Source organism: Eumetopias jubatus, unplaced genomic scaffold (assembly GCF_037043125.1).
Source record: "Eumetopias jubatus isolate StellerSeaLion01/CBP00866 unplaced genomic scaffold, mEumJub1_p1.0 scaffold_4, whole genome shotgun sequence".
NCBI classification, from domain to species: Eukaryota; Metazoa; Chordata; class Mammalia; order Carnivora; family Otariidae; genus Eumetopias; species Eumetopias jubatus.
This window is the reverse complement of record NW_028274810.1, coordinates 110,974,617-110,993,046: the sequence shown is the minus strand read 5'-3', so window position 1 is coordinate 110,993,046 and position 18,430 is coordinate 110,974,617. Positions and strand designations below refer to the sequence as shown.

General features: G+C 45.2%; 1 protein-coding gene across 4 annotated transcripts in view; it reads right to left on the bottom strand.

Annotated features, from left to right (window-relative positions):
* Positions 1-18,430, bottom strand: part of TRAPPC9 (trafficking protein particle complex subunit 9) — a 541,110-nt gene that overhangs the window by 478,571 nt on the left and 44,109 nt on the right. For all 4 annotated transcript variants that reach the window (XM_088022741.1, XM_088022742.1, XM_088022743.1 and 1 more), the window contains one exon: positions 16,124-16,249. In XM_088022741.1, coding sequence (XP_087878867.1) covers positions 16,124-16,249 — 126 coding nt within the window. The remainder of the gene's footprint in view (positions 1-16,123; positions 16,250-18,430) is intronic.

The window sequence follows — 18,430 nt, the reverse complement described above, 5'->3', positions numbered from 1 at the left end:
CAAAACAGAGAATGTATGGAACCATGTAACCGGACAACAAATTGTCAATAATCACAACACCTAACTTAGACTTAAGCCTTCATACTCATAAAGAGTTTTCCTTCATCCGTGACCTGACTGAATTCTCTCCACAACCCCATGATGTAGTAATAACAACTTGCGTTCCTTCCATGCCAGCGACATTACCGCACCTTACTTCATCATTACAATAATCCCAGGAATCACCCCAGCTCATAGACAAGGAAATCTGAAGCTCAGAGAGGAATGAACATCTTTGCAAAATCATACACCCCAGAGTGTCAGAGAGCAGCCCTGAGCTTGGGGGGGGGGGGCCTCCAATTACTGCACGACCGCCCCGCACTGTGCCCCAGCTCCCTGGCAAGAAGGACCACCCCAGCCCGTCCTGCTGCTCAAGGCCACACTGCTTACAGAGGTGGTTCTCCCCCTCTGGGAGCCTGGGCAATAAATGTTTCCCAGATACCTCTGTGAGCACAGACCACAACCAGCCTGCACTCCTCAATGCCCCTTCTCCACACCCACTGGCACGGCCCTTACCTGGACCCTCACCTGAAAGATGAATCTAAATGGTCTTCTTATCAGCTTTCGGGGACCTTCTTTAATGCATGCACGGGTAGCTGCCAGGCTAGTATTCCCGGAGCACAGTTCAGAGCCTGTCACGCCATTTCAGAAACACTGGCAAACCCTTCAGCACTATACCCACAGGCCCAGAGCCTTCCCTGGCCCCCCAAGCTGCCCTTGTAAATCTAGGTCCCATTGCCCACCGTGAGCCAGCCAAATGGGACAACTTGGATGTGTGTGTTTTCTTATTCTGTCAACACCCGTTCATTGGATGCCTTCTTACAATGAAATACAGATGAGAGCTGATTCTCCACAAGACGGAGACTAAGAAGGAGTCAGCCAGGCAAGGACATTCCAGGCAGAATAAGAAAATCAGCAGGCAGGCTCCCACATCTCCCCCACTGCAGCACCCTGCCCACCACCCTTCCCCGATGCTGGTCTTTGTGCTCTCTGGTGTGGGCTGCCCCTTCTTTCCCTAAATTCTCACAGCCTTTCTGGATTCCACCATATTATTTCTCTCTTCTGTATTATTCCTGTTCACGTTCAATCTCCGCCCCCTGCCCAGCCCACAGGACCACCAGACATTTTCTAAAGTAGGAGCATCATTTTTTGTACTAATCTTTTTATTTTTAATTGAAGTGGAGTTGACATATAATACTAGTTTCGGCATGTACAACATAGTGGCTTGACAGTTAGAGACATTATCAAATGCTCACCATAATAAGTGTAGTTACCATCTGTCACCTCATAGTTACTACGGTATTACTGACTATATTCCCTATGCCGCTCTGTTCATCCCTGCGACTTATTTATTTTATGACTGGAATTCTGTACCCCTCCAACTCCTTCACATATTTCACCCATTCCCCTGCTCTGGCGACCACTGGTTTATTCTCTGAATTTATGAGTCTGTTTCTCTCTTGTTATTGCTTGCTCGTTTGCTTTGCTTCCACAGACGAGTGAGATCATATGGTATTGGTCTCTGACTTATTTCACTTAGCATTATACCCTCTAGGTCCATCCACGTCATTGCAAATGGCAAGATCTCATTCTTCTTATGGCTGAGTAATGTTCTAGTGTGTGTTTATGTCTATGGACGGACACTTGGGCTGCTTCCATAACTTGGCTTTGTAAATAATGCTGCAATAAACATAGGGGAGCACATATCTTCAAATTAGTGTTTTCATTTTCTCCATTTAAATATCCAGAAGTAGAATTACTATGTCGTATGGTAGCTCCATTTTTAATTTTTTGAGGCACCTCCGTGCTGTTTCCCACAGTGGCTGCACAGTTTGCATTCCCAACAACCGTGCATGAGGTTCCTTTTGCTCCACATCCTCGCCAATACTTTTTTTTTCGTCTTTTTGATAACAGCCATTCTGACAGGTGTGAGGTGGTATCTCATCATGTTTGTGATTTGCTTTCCCTAATGATCGGTGATGTTGAGCACCTTTCCATGTGTCCGCTGGCCATCTGAACATCTTTGGGAAAATGTCTATCTAGGTCCTCTGCCTATTTTTTAATCAGATTGTTTGGGTTTTTTTGGTTTTGAGTTATATGAATTCTTGACATGTTTTGCATATGAACCTTTTATTGGATATATCGTTTACAAATATCTCCTCCCCTTCACTGGGTTGCCTTTTTGTTTTCTTTATGGTTTCTTTTGCTGTGCAAAACCTTTTACTTCGGTGTAGTCACAATAGGTTCTTTGTTTTGCTTCTCTTGCCTAGGAAGACAGATCCAGAAAACTCTTGCTAAGGCTAATGTCCAGGAGATGACTGCCTATGTTTTCATCTAGGAGTTTCATGGCTTCCTGTCTCACATTTAATCCATTTTTAATTTGTGTGTATGGTATATAAGAATGTGGTTCAGTTTCATTCTTTTGCATGTAGCTAGCTGTCCACTTTCCCGATGCCATTCATGGAAGAGACAGTCTTTTCCCCATTGTGTACTTTGGCCTCTTTGGTCATAGATTAATTGACCATATAATTGTGGGTTTATTTCTGGGCTCTCTATCCTGTTCCATTGATCTATTATGTCTATTTTCGTGCCAGTACCATACTGTTCTGATTACTATAGCTTTGTAGGATAGTTGGAATTCAGGAGTTGTAATACCTCCAGCTTTGTTCTTTTTTCTCAAGAATGCTTTGGCTATTCGGGGTCTTTCGTGGTTCCATACAAACTTTAGGATTTTTTTGTTCTAGTTTTTATATTTTGATAGGATCTGCTTGAATCTGTACATCGCTCTGGGTAGTATGGACATTTTAACAATATTAATTCTTCCAACCCATGAGCATGGAATCTCTCTCCATTTATTTGTGTTGTCTTCAATTTCAATCATCAGTGTCTTGTAGTTTTCAGAGTACAGATCTTTCACCTCTCAGTTTAGTTTATTCCTAGGTATTTTATTCTTCTGATGCAATTGTAAATGGGGTTGTTTATTTCATCTTCGTTCCTGTTATTTCATTAATAGTGTACAGATACACAAGACATTTCTACATGTTGACTTCATATCCCACAACTTCATTGAATTCACCAACCAAAGGTTTTTGGTTGGCATCTTTAGGGTTTTCTCTATATAGGACCATGTCATCTGCAAGTAGTGACAGCTTTACTTCTTCCTTACAAATGTGGATGCTTTTTATTTCTTTTTCTTGTCTGACTGCTGTGGCTACGACTTCTAATACTATGTGGAATGAAAGTGGTAACAGTGGACATCTTTGTCTTGTTCCTGATCTTAGAGGAAAAGCTTTCAGCTTCTCAACCACATGATATTCACCGTGGAGGTGCCACACATGGCCTTAATTATGCTGAGGTACGTTCCCTCTCTAAAGTGGAAGCATCACTTTATACTCAAATCAGTAATGTATGAGCATTACTGTTGCTCCACATGCTCACCAACATTTGATGTTAACAGTCTTCTCCATTTTAGCCATTCTCGTGGCTTTAATTTGCATTTACCTGATAACTAATGACGCTAGACACTTTTTCATATGATTACTGGCCACCTCTCTATCTTCCATCACAAAGCATTTGTTCAAATTTTCTGGTCATTTCTTAAATTAGATCATTTGTCTTATTACTGAGTCATAGGCGTTCTTAACATATTCTTAACGTCATATTTTCCCAGTCTGCTGTCCATTTATTTTCCAAAAGAAGTCTTTTGATAAGCAGAAATCGTGAAGGAGTTCAGTTTATCAATTTTACCAATTGTAAAGTAGTTCAATTTATTTTTCTTTTATGGTTAATGTTTTCTGTGCCTTTGCTTAAGGGACTTCTGTTTACCCCAAAGTCCCGAACATATTCTCCTATGTCTTCCTATAGAAGCTTTATGATTAGGTCTAGGATCCGTGCATACGCAAATTTCAAAGAGACACAGTCTTTGCTCTCTTTGCACACAGTACCAGTTGCAGAGAGATTCCAGTGCAGTGAGATGCAGCCAGGAGCAGAGGACTGAGGAGGTCTATACAGGAGAGGCAGGAGTACTTAATGCTTTTATCACACGCTTGGAAACTCCCAGACCTTCAATTGTACCCTTTGGTTTTAAATATGGAAAAAGATACTGGGGAAGGTAAAAATATTAGTGGTTATAGCCAGTACCCTCAATGAGGCCACCATCCAAAATAAAGATCACTAGACTTGGCCTCCAGTCCATCAGAGTTCCCACTGATTCTTTCATGGACACTATTAAAGATGAAAGACTGGAATACTCTGATCAGTAATAGACTCTTTCGTTCTTCTTCCATCATTTGAATATAACGAGAAACCAAATGATAAACACTACATTATAAGTGGAATTGCAATCACTCCAAGCCCCAGAAAAGACTCTTAATGGAAAAATCTTGGACACAAATGCTTCAGAGCCCCAGGAAAACACTTAACTGAAAAGCTCCTCATTGGCCATGGGCTCTGTGAGCCTCAGGACAAAGTCAAGTTAGGTCAGCATAGACATCCACAGCACAAAATCTGGGGAATATGAAAGAGTCCCAGGCAAAATTTTAGGCCAAGATCCTTACAAAATTTTGAAATGAAATCAAATTCCCAAACTTATTTCCAATCCACTGCTCTTTTAGGGAATATTAATCAAAACATCTTTGTTCTAATTTTTCAATAGGCTGCACAGCCATGAAGGCTGAGCCCACCAGGGCCCAGACGTTTGCATGAAGCTCCAAGTGGAAAGTAACTCATAACAACTACTCAAGACAAGTTGCTTTACTCATAAGATGAACTCTGAGGAACTCGAATGTTAATTCACTATTCCTTTTCCAACTGGAAAGTAAGTTCACACCTGCTTTATTCCACTAGAAACAAAGCAGTAATATCAGCAGGAAACTCAGGCTTAGGAAGAATCTCCTGGCTATCTGGGAGGACACAGAGACATAGGGATCAGAAAGATCCAAGTGCCAGTCCCAAATCTGGACATCACTAGCTTTGGCACTTTCCTTATTAATAAGGATAATGAAATCTAATCATGATTGTTGGAAAGACTGAATGAAATAACGTGTACGCTCAGCATAGCTTAAAGCTCACGACGAGTGTTCAAGAAATGAGAGACACCACTGTTAGTTAATACCTCGGATGCCACCAGCGTTAACCCAAAATTAGCCAGCCAGAGATGCTCCCAAAAATGCCTCACCAGCCTTTAGCCTTCTCAAACATGGGCGCCTGCAGTGACCTGAAGAACAAGGCTGTAGCAGTCACTGTGAGACGGGCTGGTGATGGCACGCCAGCAACGACTGTGAAATAGCAGGGCAGAAAACTGCGGAGACCATACATTCTCAAGTGTGGAAAACACATTCTGTTTCTACCCACATTTATTTCTAGCCGTGATTATACAGAGAGAAAATATATATTCAAAATTACACAAATTTCCATATATGTGTGTCAAAACAGTTTGGAAAGGAAAGAATGTAACTCTCTTCCCTACATCCCAAAGCATGGTTACCAGGCTTATACCAAGGACCTTTCTTTAAAAAGCATCTGCTAAAGTAACAGGATCCATTTTTGGTTTTAATCATTCAAAAGGAAAGGATTAAAAACAAAACAAAGTTACATAAGACCTGTTCCCTCGATGGTTGACAAGGTCATGGAGGAGACAGACAAGCCAACAAGGAATCACTCTGCTGAGTTCCCAGAGCCACAGAAGATGGATGGAGAGATGGATGACAGAGGCGCAGTTGTGCCCACACTCTTAGGCTGGTACCTAAAAGGCTCCTAGAGCAGGTGTACATACCATGTGCTCAACACCTTGACAAACATTAAAGAGAGATGAAACTTTTAAGAACAATCAACACCCTTGGTCAGCACACACCCGAAGCCGCAGAGCAAAGCCAAAGCCTGACTTCTGCTCATCCTGGTACCCTTGGATTCATTCTTGGATGATCTTAGAAACCAAGTCCTCTGGCCCCAAGAAGTCCTGCCTACTTTTACCATCTTCAGATTTAGTGAGCAAGCAAGCTGAGGTGTAGTTTGAGGATGGCACAAACTTTGACTATGTCTTTCTTAGCATTCATTTTCTAATTCTAAAGAGTCCTGAGTTTTTTAAGTATATTCTCCATAAAATCTATTCCCTCCAATGACAATCATGGAGCCTGAAATTAAAAGCCAATTAAATAAGACCATACACAACCCAAATGTCACCCACCCATCATCACTTTCTTCATATCCTCTCCTGCCTGACTGTATTAACACCTCCCTCCACCAGGCTCACAAAACACAGATTTGTCTCCTCAAATAGAACATGAGCTCCATAAAAGAGGAGACTACTCCATATTCACCTCTGAGTTCCTAGCATATTATAATATCAATGGATATAATTATCACCATGGCTCTTTCCTTTAAAAAATCTTTTTGGGGGTGCCTGGGTGGCTCAGTCTTAAGCGTCTGCCTTCGGCTCAGGTCATGGTCCCAGGGTCCTGGGATCGAGCCCCTCATCGGGCTCCCTGCTTGGCGGGAAGCCTGCTTCTCCCTCTGCCCCTGCTTGTGTCCCCTCTCTCACTTTGTCTCTCTCTGTCAAATAAATAAAATCTTTTTTAAAAATTTAAAAAAATAAAAAATCTTTTTGGATATTTAAATGAGACCTTGGGAGAAAGGCAATGTTGGTATGTTCAGGATCCAACATCCTGATTCAAAACCCTCTGAGGATCTTTTTGTATTGACTGTTCATTGATTCATTCAAAACACAATTTCTCATTCCAGGAGGATTTACATATTTCTGCCAGGAGTTTATGGTCACTCTCATGCCAGGAACTTTAAATTAAATCCTCAGTTTGGGTTGCTTTTTTCCTTCCAACAAGATTCAGAATTTCCCTATTTTCTTTCTTTGAGTACTGGGATTTTATTTTTTTCCAGTTCACCCTTCCATTAAACATGGCTTGGGGGAGGTCTCGGCTTTACACATGGGTCTGCCATCCAATTCCCAATGGGGGCAGGCCAAAGGTTTACCTCCTGTCCCTCCTATATGGGCTGCTGATACTGTGTTCCCAGAGCTAGGCGGCATTCGCTGGCTTCTGAGGCTCACTTAACTTCCAGGATTTGTGCTTTCTAGTTGTTTTGGCCCCTGAGGGTTTCCTCTTACTTGCCGGCTATACATTTTGAAAAACTGGGGAAAAAAGTTTTATTTCTTAATCAGCATTTTTGTAAAGATTGTATTTGTTTACAAGAGAGAGAGAGCAGGAGCAACAGCGAGCAGGGGGAGCACAGGGAGAGGGAGCAGCAGGCTTCCCGCCGAGCAGGGAGCCCGACGCGGGACTCAATCCCAGGACCCTGGGACCATGACCTGAGCCGAAGGCAGACGCTTAACGACTGAGCCACCCAGGCGCCCCCTAATCAGCATCTTTAAGGAACACATGCAAAGAGGGTTTTTGAGAATTGCTAGGCCATGATATTGCCAAAGAAAATAAACTAGTTATCTTCTGAACTTACACATTATTTGGTATTTTTTTTCTACTAACAGACATTTTTTAATTAAAAAAATAATTAAGGGCCCAAATAGGATAGAGACTTAGAGAGGCATACAAAATAAACAAAGGGGCAAAGCCGAAAAACGAGAAAACCATCTACAAGGTTAATAAAATACACAGACTACAGATGAAATCAGCAATTCTTAGAAATACCTAATCCGAACATGACAATGAGATAAGATGCCTTTCTTTTCAGGAAACGACCAACATAAAATAGAATCAATTAAAGCAAAAACTGGAACTCTAAGTTAGGCAAATTACAGAAGGTTACCAACAACATGGGCCTCCTTCCCGGAAAAAAGGCAGATTTGCTGGCTCTTAATTGTGTAACCTGAGTCCAGGCGAGGGCTGTACAAAGTGAGTGCTCAGTAAGTATCTAGTTAGTGAAATAAGTGATAAAGAAAGAAATATGGGGGTGCCTGGGTGGCTCAGTCGGTTGAGCATCTGGCTCTTGGCTTCAGCTCAGGTCATGATCTCAGGGTCGTGGGATCGAGCCCTGTGTTGGGCTCCCTGCTCAGCACGGAGACTGCTTGAGACTCTCTCCCTCTGTCCGCCCCCCCAGCTCGTGCACACACTCTCTCTCTCTCCCTTTCTCTTAAATAAGTAAATAATCTTTTAAAAAAAGAACACTGAGTTTCAACGACAGAAATGCTAATATTGTCCACTTGTGTTATAAAGTATGTCTTCACTTTCAGGGATCAGTGTTGCGGGGTCCTCAGAGTCAAGGATTTTATGAAAATGCTCAGCTCGGGGACAGACATCCTCGGTGAATCCTGCTCACCGGTGACACTTGACTGAGATGTTTCAAAGGCACATCAACCTCCACCTGCGCACAGCCTCCCTGAGAGCTGCTCAGGAACACAACGCTGAGCTGGGTGCCGTGCTGCACACTGCAGACGTGTTATCTCACTGAAACTTCACAACAATCCTGGGAAGTCGGGGCATTAACAGTCCAGCTGATCAGAGAAATTCTGTTTCCTTAAGTGAGCCATGCGAGTCACACAGCTACTAATGGTAGAACTAGGATGAAGACCCACTTGACTGCGAAACCTCAAAGCCGCCTCCTCTACACCATCCCATCACCTCCCGCCCAGTCTTCCACAGGCTTCCAGAAAAGTGATCCTTTATAGCACTGCACGCCCTTGCTTAAAATCCCCAGTGGCTGGACACTGCTCTCAGGATAAAGCCTAAGGGAGACTGCACACAACCTACAAAGCCTGCACAGTCCGTTTCCTGCTACTACCTCCTTGGCGCGCCTCACGCACGCCTGCCTGCCCGGCCCCGTGTGCCTCAGCCTCTAAGCACCCATGCTCCCTCCCACCGTGGGGCTTGCCACTTGCTATTCCCTTGGACTAGAATTTGAATTTTGTATAACCCTGGGCTCCCACACAGGAGTACTCTACCCTATGAATCCCAAACAGTGGACTCCACTGCCACCCTCTTTGACGCGGATCCAACACCAACTCTCAGAAAAATGCTTTTGTAGGATGAACCTCAATCTTGTTCTTTAGGACTTCCCTTCATTGAACCTTCACCAGTGCTTGTGGCTCTGTTTCAACAGACGACTGGCAAAGTATTTAGTAAGCTCACTGTAGCGGGTTGCGACGAGCAAGGCAGACCATATCAAGAGTCGACTCTGGTCACAACTGCAACACTACCCTGGGAGACAGTTCCCTCATTCTCATGAGCACTGCTCCATCACTTACAGCTGTAGGTATTTAATAAACACAAGTGCTAATTAGCCAAGCTCCCTAAACATGATCCTCTTCAAAGAGTCATACAAATAAGGCTTCGAGTATAGCCCTCTTACTAGAAATTTATCTTGAAACTGATAGCCCTAGCTACTCTACACATCTGACTTAAAGCATCTGACTAAATACACCCAAAGGGATTTTTTTAAAGAAATTAAGATGAATCCATCCTGAATAAGCTCCCAGTATCATCACACTGTGCCCCACCCCAGGGTCTGATTTCTCACTTTCACGTATGTGTTCAGGTAGCATAACCTGAATCTGGGTTTCTCGTTTATAAAATGGGAAGAGAGAGACTGTGGTGAATAGATTCATTTAACAAATATAGATCTGGCACCTACTATGAATGAAATCTTAGGAATACACAGATAAATGATACACAGTCCTGCCCTCAAGAAACAAAGCCTTTTTGTTTACAATAACATTAAAAATGAAATAATGAGATAAATTTAACAAAAATGTGTAAGACTTACACACTGAAAACAATAAGAGATCAATGAAAGAAACTGTAAAAGACCTAAATATATGGAAGGCACCTCAGGCTCATGGGATGGAAGACAATATTAAGACACCAAAACTCCCCAAACTGACCTACAGATTCATCCCAATCCCTATCAAAATCCCAGGGGGCTTCCTTAGAGAAATTGACACACGGATCCCAAAATTCACACAGAAATTCAAGGGACCCAGAATAGCCAACACAATCTCGAAAAAGAAGAGCAAAGTTTGAGGACTCTTCCCAACTTCAAAGCTTACTACAAAGCTACCATAATCTAGTCAGTACGGTACTGGCATAAGTATGGATATAAATCAATGGAACAGAATTAAAAATCAGACCTTACGTGTACAGTCAATTAATTTTCCACAGGGTGCCAAGACCACTCAGTGGGAGAAGAATGTCTGCAGAGCACAGTACTGGGGCAACCGGGCCTCCGCCTTCGACAGAATGGACTTGAACCCAACCGCATATGACAGAAATTAACTCAAAATGGACCAAACACCTAAAGGTACAAACTAAACCTATAAACTTCCTACAAGAAAACAGTAAATCTTCGTGACATTGGATTAGGCTACGATTTCCAAGATGCAATACTAAGAACATGAGTGATAAAAGAAACAATACATAAACTGACTTCATTAAAATTAAAAACTTCTGTGCTGCAAAGGACATCACCAAGAAAGTGAAATGACCACCCCCGGAAAGGGAGAACATTTTTGCAAAGCATGTATCTGATAAGAGCCGAGTGTCCAGGATATATAGCAGACTCTAACGACGGAACAATAAAAAGAAAACAAAACCCAATTTAAAAATTGGCAAAGAATTTGCATGCATATACAAATGGCCAATAAGCACATCATCAGCCATCAGGGAAATGAAAACTTAAACCAAAATGAAACATTTCACAGCCAGCAGGATGGGATGTGAGGGCGATCTGGCTGCGACATCTGTCACCCCATTGATCGCCAGGGTTGATTCGGCTGATCTGGCTGGCTAGGCGGGTGTCCCCTTCCTCCCTCACCACTCCATGTGCGTCCCTCTCAAAGCTGGACGCTCGGTCGAAGAGGACGACCTTCCCCGATGGAGGAGGACCGTTCTTCGGTCAAGGGTGTACGAGTAGCTGCGCTCCCTGCTAGAACCTCCAAACAAGCTCTCACAGCCAGCAGGATGGTTACAACGAAAAGATGGACAACAGCGGGCAGCCGTGAGGGGGTGAAGACGTGGGACCTCTCACGCACTGCCATACACAGGGAAGCAGGCAGCGGCTCTGCAAAACAGGCCGGTGGTTCTGCAGACGGTCAGACACAGAGCCACGGGATGACCGAGCAATGCCACTCCTAGTTACATATGCCCAACAGAACTGGAAATGTATGTCCTCACAAAAACTTGCACATCACTGTTCACAGCAGCTTTATTCAGAAACAGCCGGAGGTGGAAACGACCCAATTTCCATCAACCGATGATAGAATAAACAAAATGTGGCATATCCACGGCTATTAACCAGCCATGAAAAAGGAGGAAGTACTGATTCCTGCCACCACATGGAGGAACCTTGCAAACGTTATGGTCAGTGAGTCACCAGACACAAAAAGACAAATACTGTCCTTTTAGGTGAAAAGTACACACATGTTCATTGTACTACCCTTGTGACTCTTCTGAAGACTTGAAATCTTTCAAAATAAAGTGTAAAGTCCTCACAGGAGGGCTTTAAGGATGAGATGCGGACACACACACAGTGCTCCTGGTACAAGGCCTCGCAGGCCCGCACGCGGTCACGGCCATGGCCACTCAGAGGAGTGGCGCCAACGCCCGTGAGCACCACACTCCCCACAGCGGTCTCCTCACGGCCACCAGACACACATTAGTGAGGGCCTGCTCCCCAACAAGCATGCTTGGCCGGGGGACTACGGAGACCCCACGGCCCCAGATCTGGACTCCGTGTGCATTGCCAAACCTGGTTATTTAAAATGTATCACTTTAATATTCAGTTCCATTTTTAAGTAACTACTAGAGTAAGCGCCTTAGAATTTCAAAAGGCAGTGTCTGTGATTCTGTTTATGCATTTATTTACATTCAGCCTCATTCTAAAAAAAAAAAATCTAAATCAACTTTTAAACACAATTTAGCAACAATAACAACAAAAAGATAAAAATGGGGGTGAGGAGAAACTGAGGATGGAACAAACTGAACGAGGGGAGGGAAATCAGGAAAATGCAGGCGGCGAAGGAGGTGTACTCCGTAAGGGCGACTGCAGCCTCCAACAGCGGAGGCAGGAGGAACAGACCACGAGCCCCCGTGCCCCCAGCACGAAGACCCGCCGCAGCACCGGCCAGCTCACCCCCAAGCAGCAAGTCCGGAAACGGCCTTCCCATCCCAGAGCCTGTGCTAACGGCACCGCTCCCGCGGGGCTGCGTGGGGCGCCCGCTCTCAGCCCTCCCCTCTCCCATCGGCGCGCTGGGCTCCCAGGCCAGGACTGGGCCAGACCCTGTGGCTTCGCGGGCAGCACCTCAGCTGGAGCACAGCTGGTGGCACAGGCCCACCCCCATCTGCTCCCTACAGCTCTGACTTCTCTCCTGGAGATTTCCTTCTAGGCCTGCTCCCCACAACACCCCTCTCCTAAGTACCAGAATGCCACGCCATACCTTGTTCAACCAGACATTTCTCCGTCCCCCTCTCCTTTCCCTTCTCAGTAAGGAACTCGACTTCCCTCCCTCCCCATGCAACTGTTTCTTTCTTTGCGAGAACTATGGACTCCCCTCACGCCGTCCTGACAGCCGGGTGCCCTGCTGCGGGGACTGACACGTCTCAGTCTTACCTAGGCTGCATCTTCACACTTCTCCCCTCTATCGTAAAAAGCCTTTCCTCAATCTCCCCATCCCTCTGATTTTGAGCTTAATTTGACATAAAGTTCCGAGGTTACAATTATCATGTGCATATCTACCAGTTTTTCCTGGGTTTCCTTAGCAACGACTTCATTAAGGAACTGCAGCAAGAAGTTTAAAGAGGATATTCTTATATCTGAACAGAGTAGCCTGCAAAAAATTTCAATGGCTCTGAAGAGAAAATTAACCAGAGACAAAGAGGTCACAGATTCTAGTCAAGAGAATCATGAGCCACAATGTTCTTAAATGACCCAGAATCATTCCTGAACGTCAGGTGTACAGCAGGCCTCGGTGCTGGGATAAACATACGCTGGGTCCTACAGTATGCTCTTGCATCTGCTGAGGTATGGGGCTTTTTCCAAGTTTTTCAAACAGGTTCTTACTACCACTTTCTCTTACTGTCACCTACCATTTCCTGTAAAAATAGTTTATTTTATAAAAGATTACAATACTTCAAAAATAAATTCAAAATGGATGAAAGACTTAAATGTGAGGCAGGAAACCACCAATATCCTAGAGGAGAACACAGGCAGCAACCTCTATGACCTCAGCCGCAGCAAGACCTTCTTGCTGGACCTGTCACCAGAGGCAAGGGAAACAAGAGCAAAAATGAACTATTAGGACTTCGTCAGGATAAAAATGTTCTGCACAGCAAGGGAAACAGTTGACAAAACTAAATGGTAACCTTCAGAATGGGAGAAGATATTTGCAAATGTCTTATCAGATAAAGGGCTGGTATCCAACATTTATAAAGAACTTCTCAAACTCAGCACCCAAAAAACAAAAAATCCACGGGAAGCCTGCTTCTCCCTCTCCCACTCCCCCTGCTTGTGTTCCCTCCCTTGCTGTGTCTCTCTCTGTCAAACAAATGAATAAAACCTTTTAAAAAAAAACTTTAAATAAAAAAAAAAAGAAATAAAAGATGTGCACTTGTGCCCGCACTGTGAGAACAGCGTCCCAGGAACAAAACCTTCCACATGCACCTGCAACAGCCCTAGTTCACAGGCCCCGGGGAGGGTTGGGGCCTCAAGCCCTCCTGCGCCACCCCCCCCAACCCCACGCAGTCCCATGGCTTCAGGCCTTCTCGGTGCCCCCCCACCCCCACCTGACTGTGACACTTGCAGAGCTACCGCAGGGCAGATACCATGTCAGTCCTGGACAAGCACGTCTCATCTAAACCAATCCTTCCCATGGCCAGGAAAGCTCGCTATCCTACCATTTCACACACCAAGACGTTAAGAGAGGGGCGGAGTGATTTTGCTGAAGGCTCTGCAGCTAATTAGGGGCAAAGACAGGGTGTGAGCCCAAGCCTGTCTGACTGCCCTCCAGGCCTGCAGGACCCCGCAGCATGAACTCCCAGGAGGACCCCCCCCACGCACACCTGATGAGCCCACGGTCTCCCCGCTCACAAGGTCTGGCCCCAGCCTGCCTACGAAGTGGTTTCCCCTCAGGAGCAAACGGCTCAGGCCACCGAGTGACCGCCACTCCACATTCCAAGTCTCTGTGGTGCTGTTTCCCTTACACTAAATGGCCCAAACGCTGCAGGATTTTTCTCTTTGTGGTTTATTTGTTTGTACTGGGTTTATTGGCTTTTGTCTATTTTTGTCTCTCCCTTCCATGTCTTATTTGCTCCAGTAGCCTCCCTGCCCATCTGAGCCGGGGAATCACTGTGACGAGTGGCCTGAGAGACAGTGAGGTGCTTCCCAGGGGAGGGAAGGAGACACAGAGTGGGCACATGACCTGCCCAAGGGAGTAAAGCCAGAGCCCCTGTGCTTAAGTGTATGCTAAAATATTTATCATTTTATAGATTATGGCTATAACATAGGAGGTATCAAAAAAAGTAGGATACACATCAACCCAAAGACATTCATTAGCTCCAATTTTGTTTCTATTTATTCCTATTTTGAAAACTAAGAATCTCTAGTCAATATGGCAAAGTATTAATGTATTAAATCTGGATGTAGAAGCCTGAGTGTCTTCTTATTCATATTTTTTATGTGTTCACAATATAAAATGACTCTAGTCTCTCTCCCCTCTCCCAGCCACTACCCTTCCTCTTGCCTGAGCCCCAGGCCCACATATCCAACAGGCTTTCCACTACAGCCACCACTGAACCTATTACCTTTCCCCCAAAGCGTCCTCCGCAGCTCTCCCTCGGAGCACAGCACGAGCATCACCAAGCCAGAGCCTGGGCGGCGGTCCAGCCGCCCCTCCCCCACAGTCCTCCGTCGTTCCCTTTGCACCACCCACACGTGTGTACCGTCCGCTCCCTCTCTCCCTTCGGCAGTCCCACACTCAGGTGGAAGCATCCGTACTGCCCACCCAACCCCCACATCACACCTCCCTACTCAAGACAAATGGGATCATATCATTCCCGTGCTTATAAGGTCTTTCCTCTAAAACCTACTGCGCTTAGAATAAACTGCAAACCCTTCCCCTGGCCAACAAGACCTCCAGCTCTGACTCGGGCCCCCTCTCTCATGCTCCTGCTCCGGGCTGTCTCCGCTGGTCCGGTTCCTTCCAGGGAACGTGCTCTCTCTGATTTCAGACTCACTCCTGCTGAGCCATCTTCCTGGAACGCTCGGGTCCCACCTCCCCCTCTCCTGTCCATCCTTCCCATCCCAGCTCGAACCTCACTGCCTCAGACAGCCCTGGACCCCACACCCTCCACCACCACCAAACTAGCTTCAATCCATTTGCCACTTGCTCCCCATCCCCCTTTTCTCACGCACCCCACCACCGAAGGTCTATCTTTACCACGAACCTGTCTCCTCCGCCCCTCCTTCCCTCCCCCAGCACAGCCTGTGCTCAGCAAACAGCTTTGCTGTTACAGTCACCTGTGTTCCGCTCCCAGCCATGGATCCTTAAGCAAGCTGCTGAACTTTTGAGACTTGGTTGCCCCGTCCATAAAAATCCAAGTTACAGTAATTAGCTAAACGTCTCAAAGCTTTCTACACCAGCAGCTTCATGATTTTGCATTAGCAACCTACAACAAAGAGCTCTAATGATTTTGCTTTAGTAAAATCCTATCCAGATGCAGACTGAGTAGCATTTGTTGAGTGCTTACTGTGTAACATGAGCTGTAAAACAGACTTCATGTTCCAGAAACCCAATGACCCACCCAGGGTGACAAATGGCAGTCACGTCCCAAGTGACAAGAGTGAGGCAAGGAGCATAGAGCTGCTTCAAGGTCGCAGAGCTGGCAAGAGGCAAAGTGGTTTCTCCAATCAAGAAACAATTTTAAGGATAGAAAATGAGGGATTTTGAAAGTAAAGTATCATAATGTGAAGAAGCAGAACAAGGAGTGACATTAATTAGGACATCAAGTTCTGGCCGCAGTGCTGGCACCTGCCGCACTGAATCCTAGCGCAGCAGAGTCCGATGGGTTCGTCACAACAAGCTCCAAAGAGCTGCACGAACTCTTCCGTGAGCAGGAGGACACACACCCACCTGTCGAAGATTAATGTAAACAGCATTCTGGAGAAACTCTGAGGCTTCCATGCTCCGCTTCTGAATGGCGAGGACACGCACAGCCTTGACACACGCTTCTAACTCAATCACTCCGGCGTTCTTGTACTGTACAGTAGAAAGGAGGAGCCTCATCAAAAAGAAGAGTAAAGATTCTCTGTTGCATCATGAAAGTCATACTATGGGGACTCCGGGACCCCACAGGCACTTCCCCAAGCTCAGGGACCTGACAGCATCCCCCATGATGGGGACGGGGGGTTGGAGGTTTGTGTTTGAGAAAGTCCATCTGTTATGGGGTCAGAAGAGGTTGGTGGATTGAGCCTACAAATGCACAAGAGATGGATATTTTACAAAATTTCAAGATATTGTCAAAGGATACTTGCCTCCATTTCCACTTAGCATCTCCTATACTCTGCCACACAGTTAGGCTCTCTCACACCTGCTGGAGTGGTAAATCCATTTGACTTTTGTGGCAAACGTTCTAGCTCCCTGCATCCTTGTGTGCCCTGCACTTAAGTGTCCCACGCCTTTCTGATTTTCTCTCTAAGTTACTTAGTCCTGCTTCTCAGCTCCGAGATGGAGGACAAACGAAGACAGAGGAGACAGAAAAGGCACTTTACCCCCCAACTCAATAGTAATACTGGCTGAGTGCTCTCAAGCCTCACCTCCAGTGCTCACGGCTCCGCCCAAGGTAGCTTCCGGCGGGAGAGCTGCCATGTGCGTGGCTCGGAGCCTGGAGCAGGCTACGGAGCACCCCGCACCCGCTCCCCAGCGCCCATCCCCCGCCCAACGCTACACTGCCAAACTCTGCATGCTCGCCGTTCTTCCGCCTGTTTTCTTTTCTGTTCCTAACCCGCTTTATCTTTTTTCCTAAGTATCCTGAGCTGGACTGATTTTCAGTTGAAGTATCTGAAAAAACTTGCAGGTGAAGAAAAGGTTTACAGAGATGAGTCCCTGTACATGAGCGCCTGAGGGTAAGGAGGTCCCTCACCAATACTCTTTGTGGCATCAAACAGTGGGAGTCACCCCATTCCATCAGCCGGCGTGTGCTGAGAGCCCTGAAGGGCTGGCAGGCCTACCTGCCCGTTTCCCAATTATGAAGAAGCAAAGGGAGAATCGCTCATGCTTCTTACTAAAGTTATCTCTGTAAGGCAGACAAAGAAATCGCTGTGCTGGGAAGGGCAGGCCTCTGTGTTCCCCTCTTTTTAAATATGTGACATGTCCATAATTTGTGATATATACAATTGTCAGACACACTTATGAAAAGAAACCATACCTCCCTAACTACCAACCCTGAAGTCAGAGATCTACCAATTGTTATAGACCATCTGATAACAACAATAAACATAAGGACTTTATTCCACTGAAATTAAATAACTTCTTTTCCTTCAAAACCCTTAAAACCTCCACTTAGGTGAGAATAAAAGTCAACTCCATTTTTTCACATGTTTTACATTATATTTATGTATTTTTAATTATATTACAAAGAGATTTAAACTGCGATCATAAAAAAATTGTTCATACATTAGTAGAAAGGTATCCACAAACAGCGGGGATTAGGAAAAGAAAGGGCAGTTACTAACGACCTACATACCTAGTCTCCCACAAGCATTTTCCTGGAACACAAGTGGGTCCTTAGTAATTACCTACCAGCACAGGTCTCCACACAGAACCATACAACCAATATTTCAGGAATAAATGAGGGAATTAGCTCATTCAATTCTAAAACAAAAACCCTAAAACAAATATTACCCTTAATTTATGTGCCAAAATGAGACTGAAAAAAAGTGAAGTTTCTCGCCCAAGGTTACAAAGCTAGTGACTGGTGGCAGGATTTGAACTCAGATCTGTCTGACTCCAAAACTAAGGTGGAAATATTCCATTAGGGACGAAGTGACCTTCACTAGAGAGGCTACATGAACATAGCTAAAGGCAGGTGAATATTGAGACCTCTGCCCAGACACTGTAACTTAAGCAAGGAGGGTCCTCTGCCTCTCAATCCAACTGTCTTTTCATCTGTGTATACAAGAAGTGTATACAAGAAGACAGAAGACCTAGCTTCTGGTCCAAATACTGCCACTGTGTGACTGTGATAGAGTCACTTAACCTCTCTGGGCTTTAGTATCTCAGCTATGGAAAGGTATGGGGCCATATGTTCTCTACGGTTCCTTCCAACACCATTATCTCGGCAGAAGGTCTGTGTCTCCAATCATCTCTTCTAATGAGAGAATTTCCTTGGCCACAAATCAGAAATCTAATAAAAAATCATTCATGAAGCCACCAAGAGTC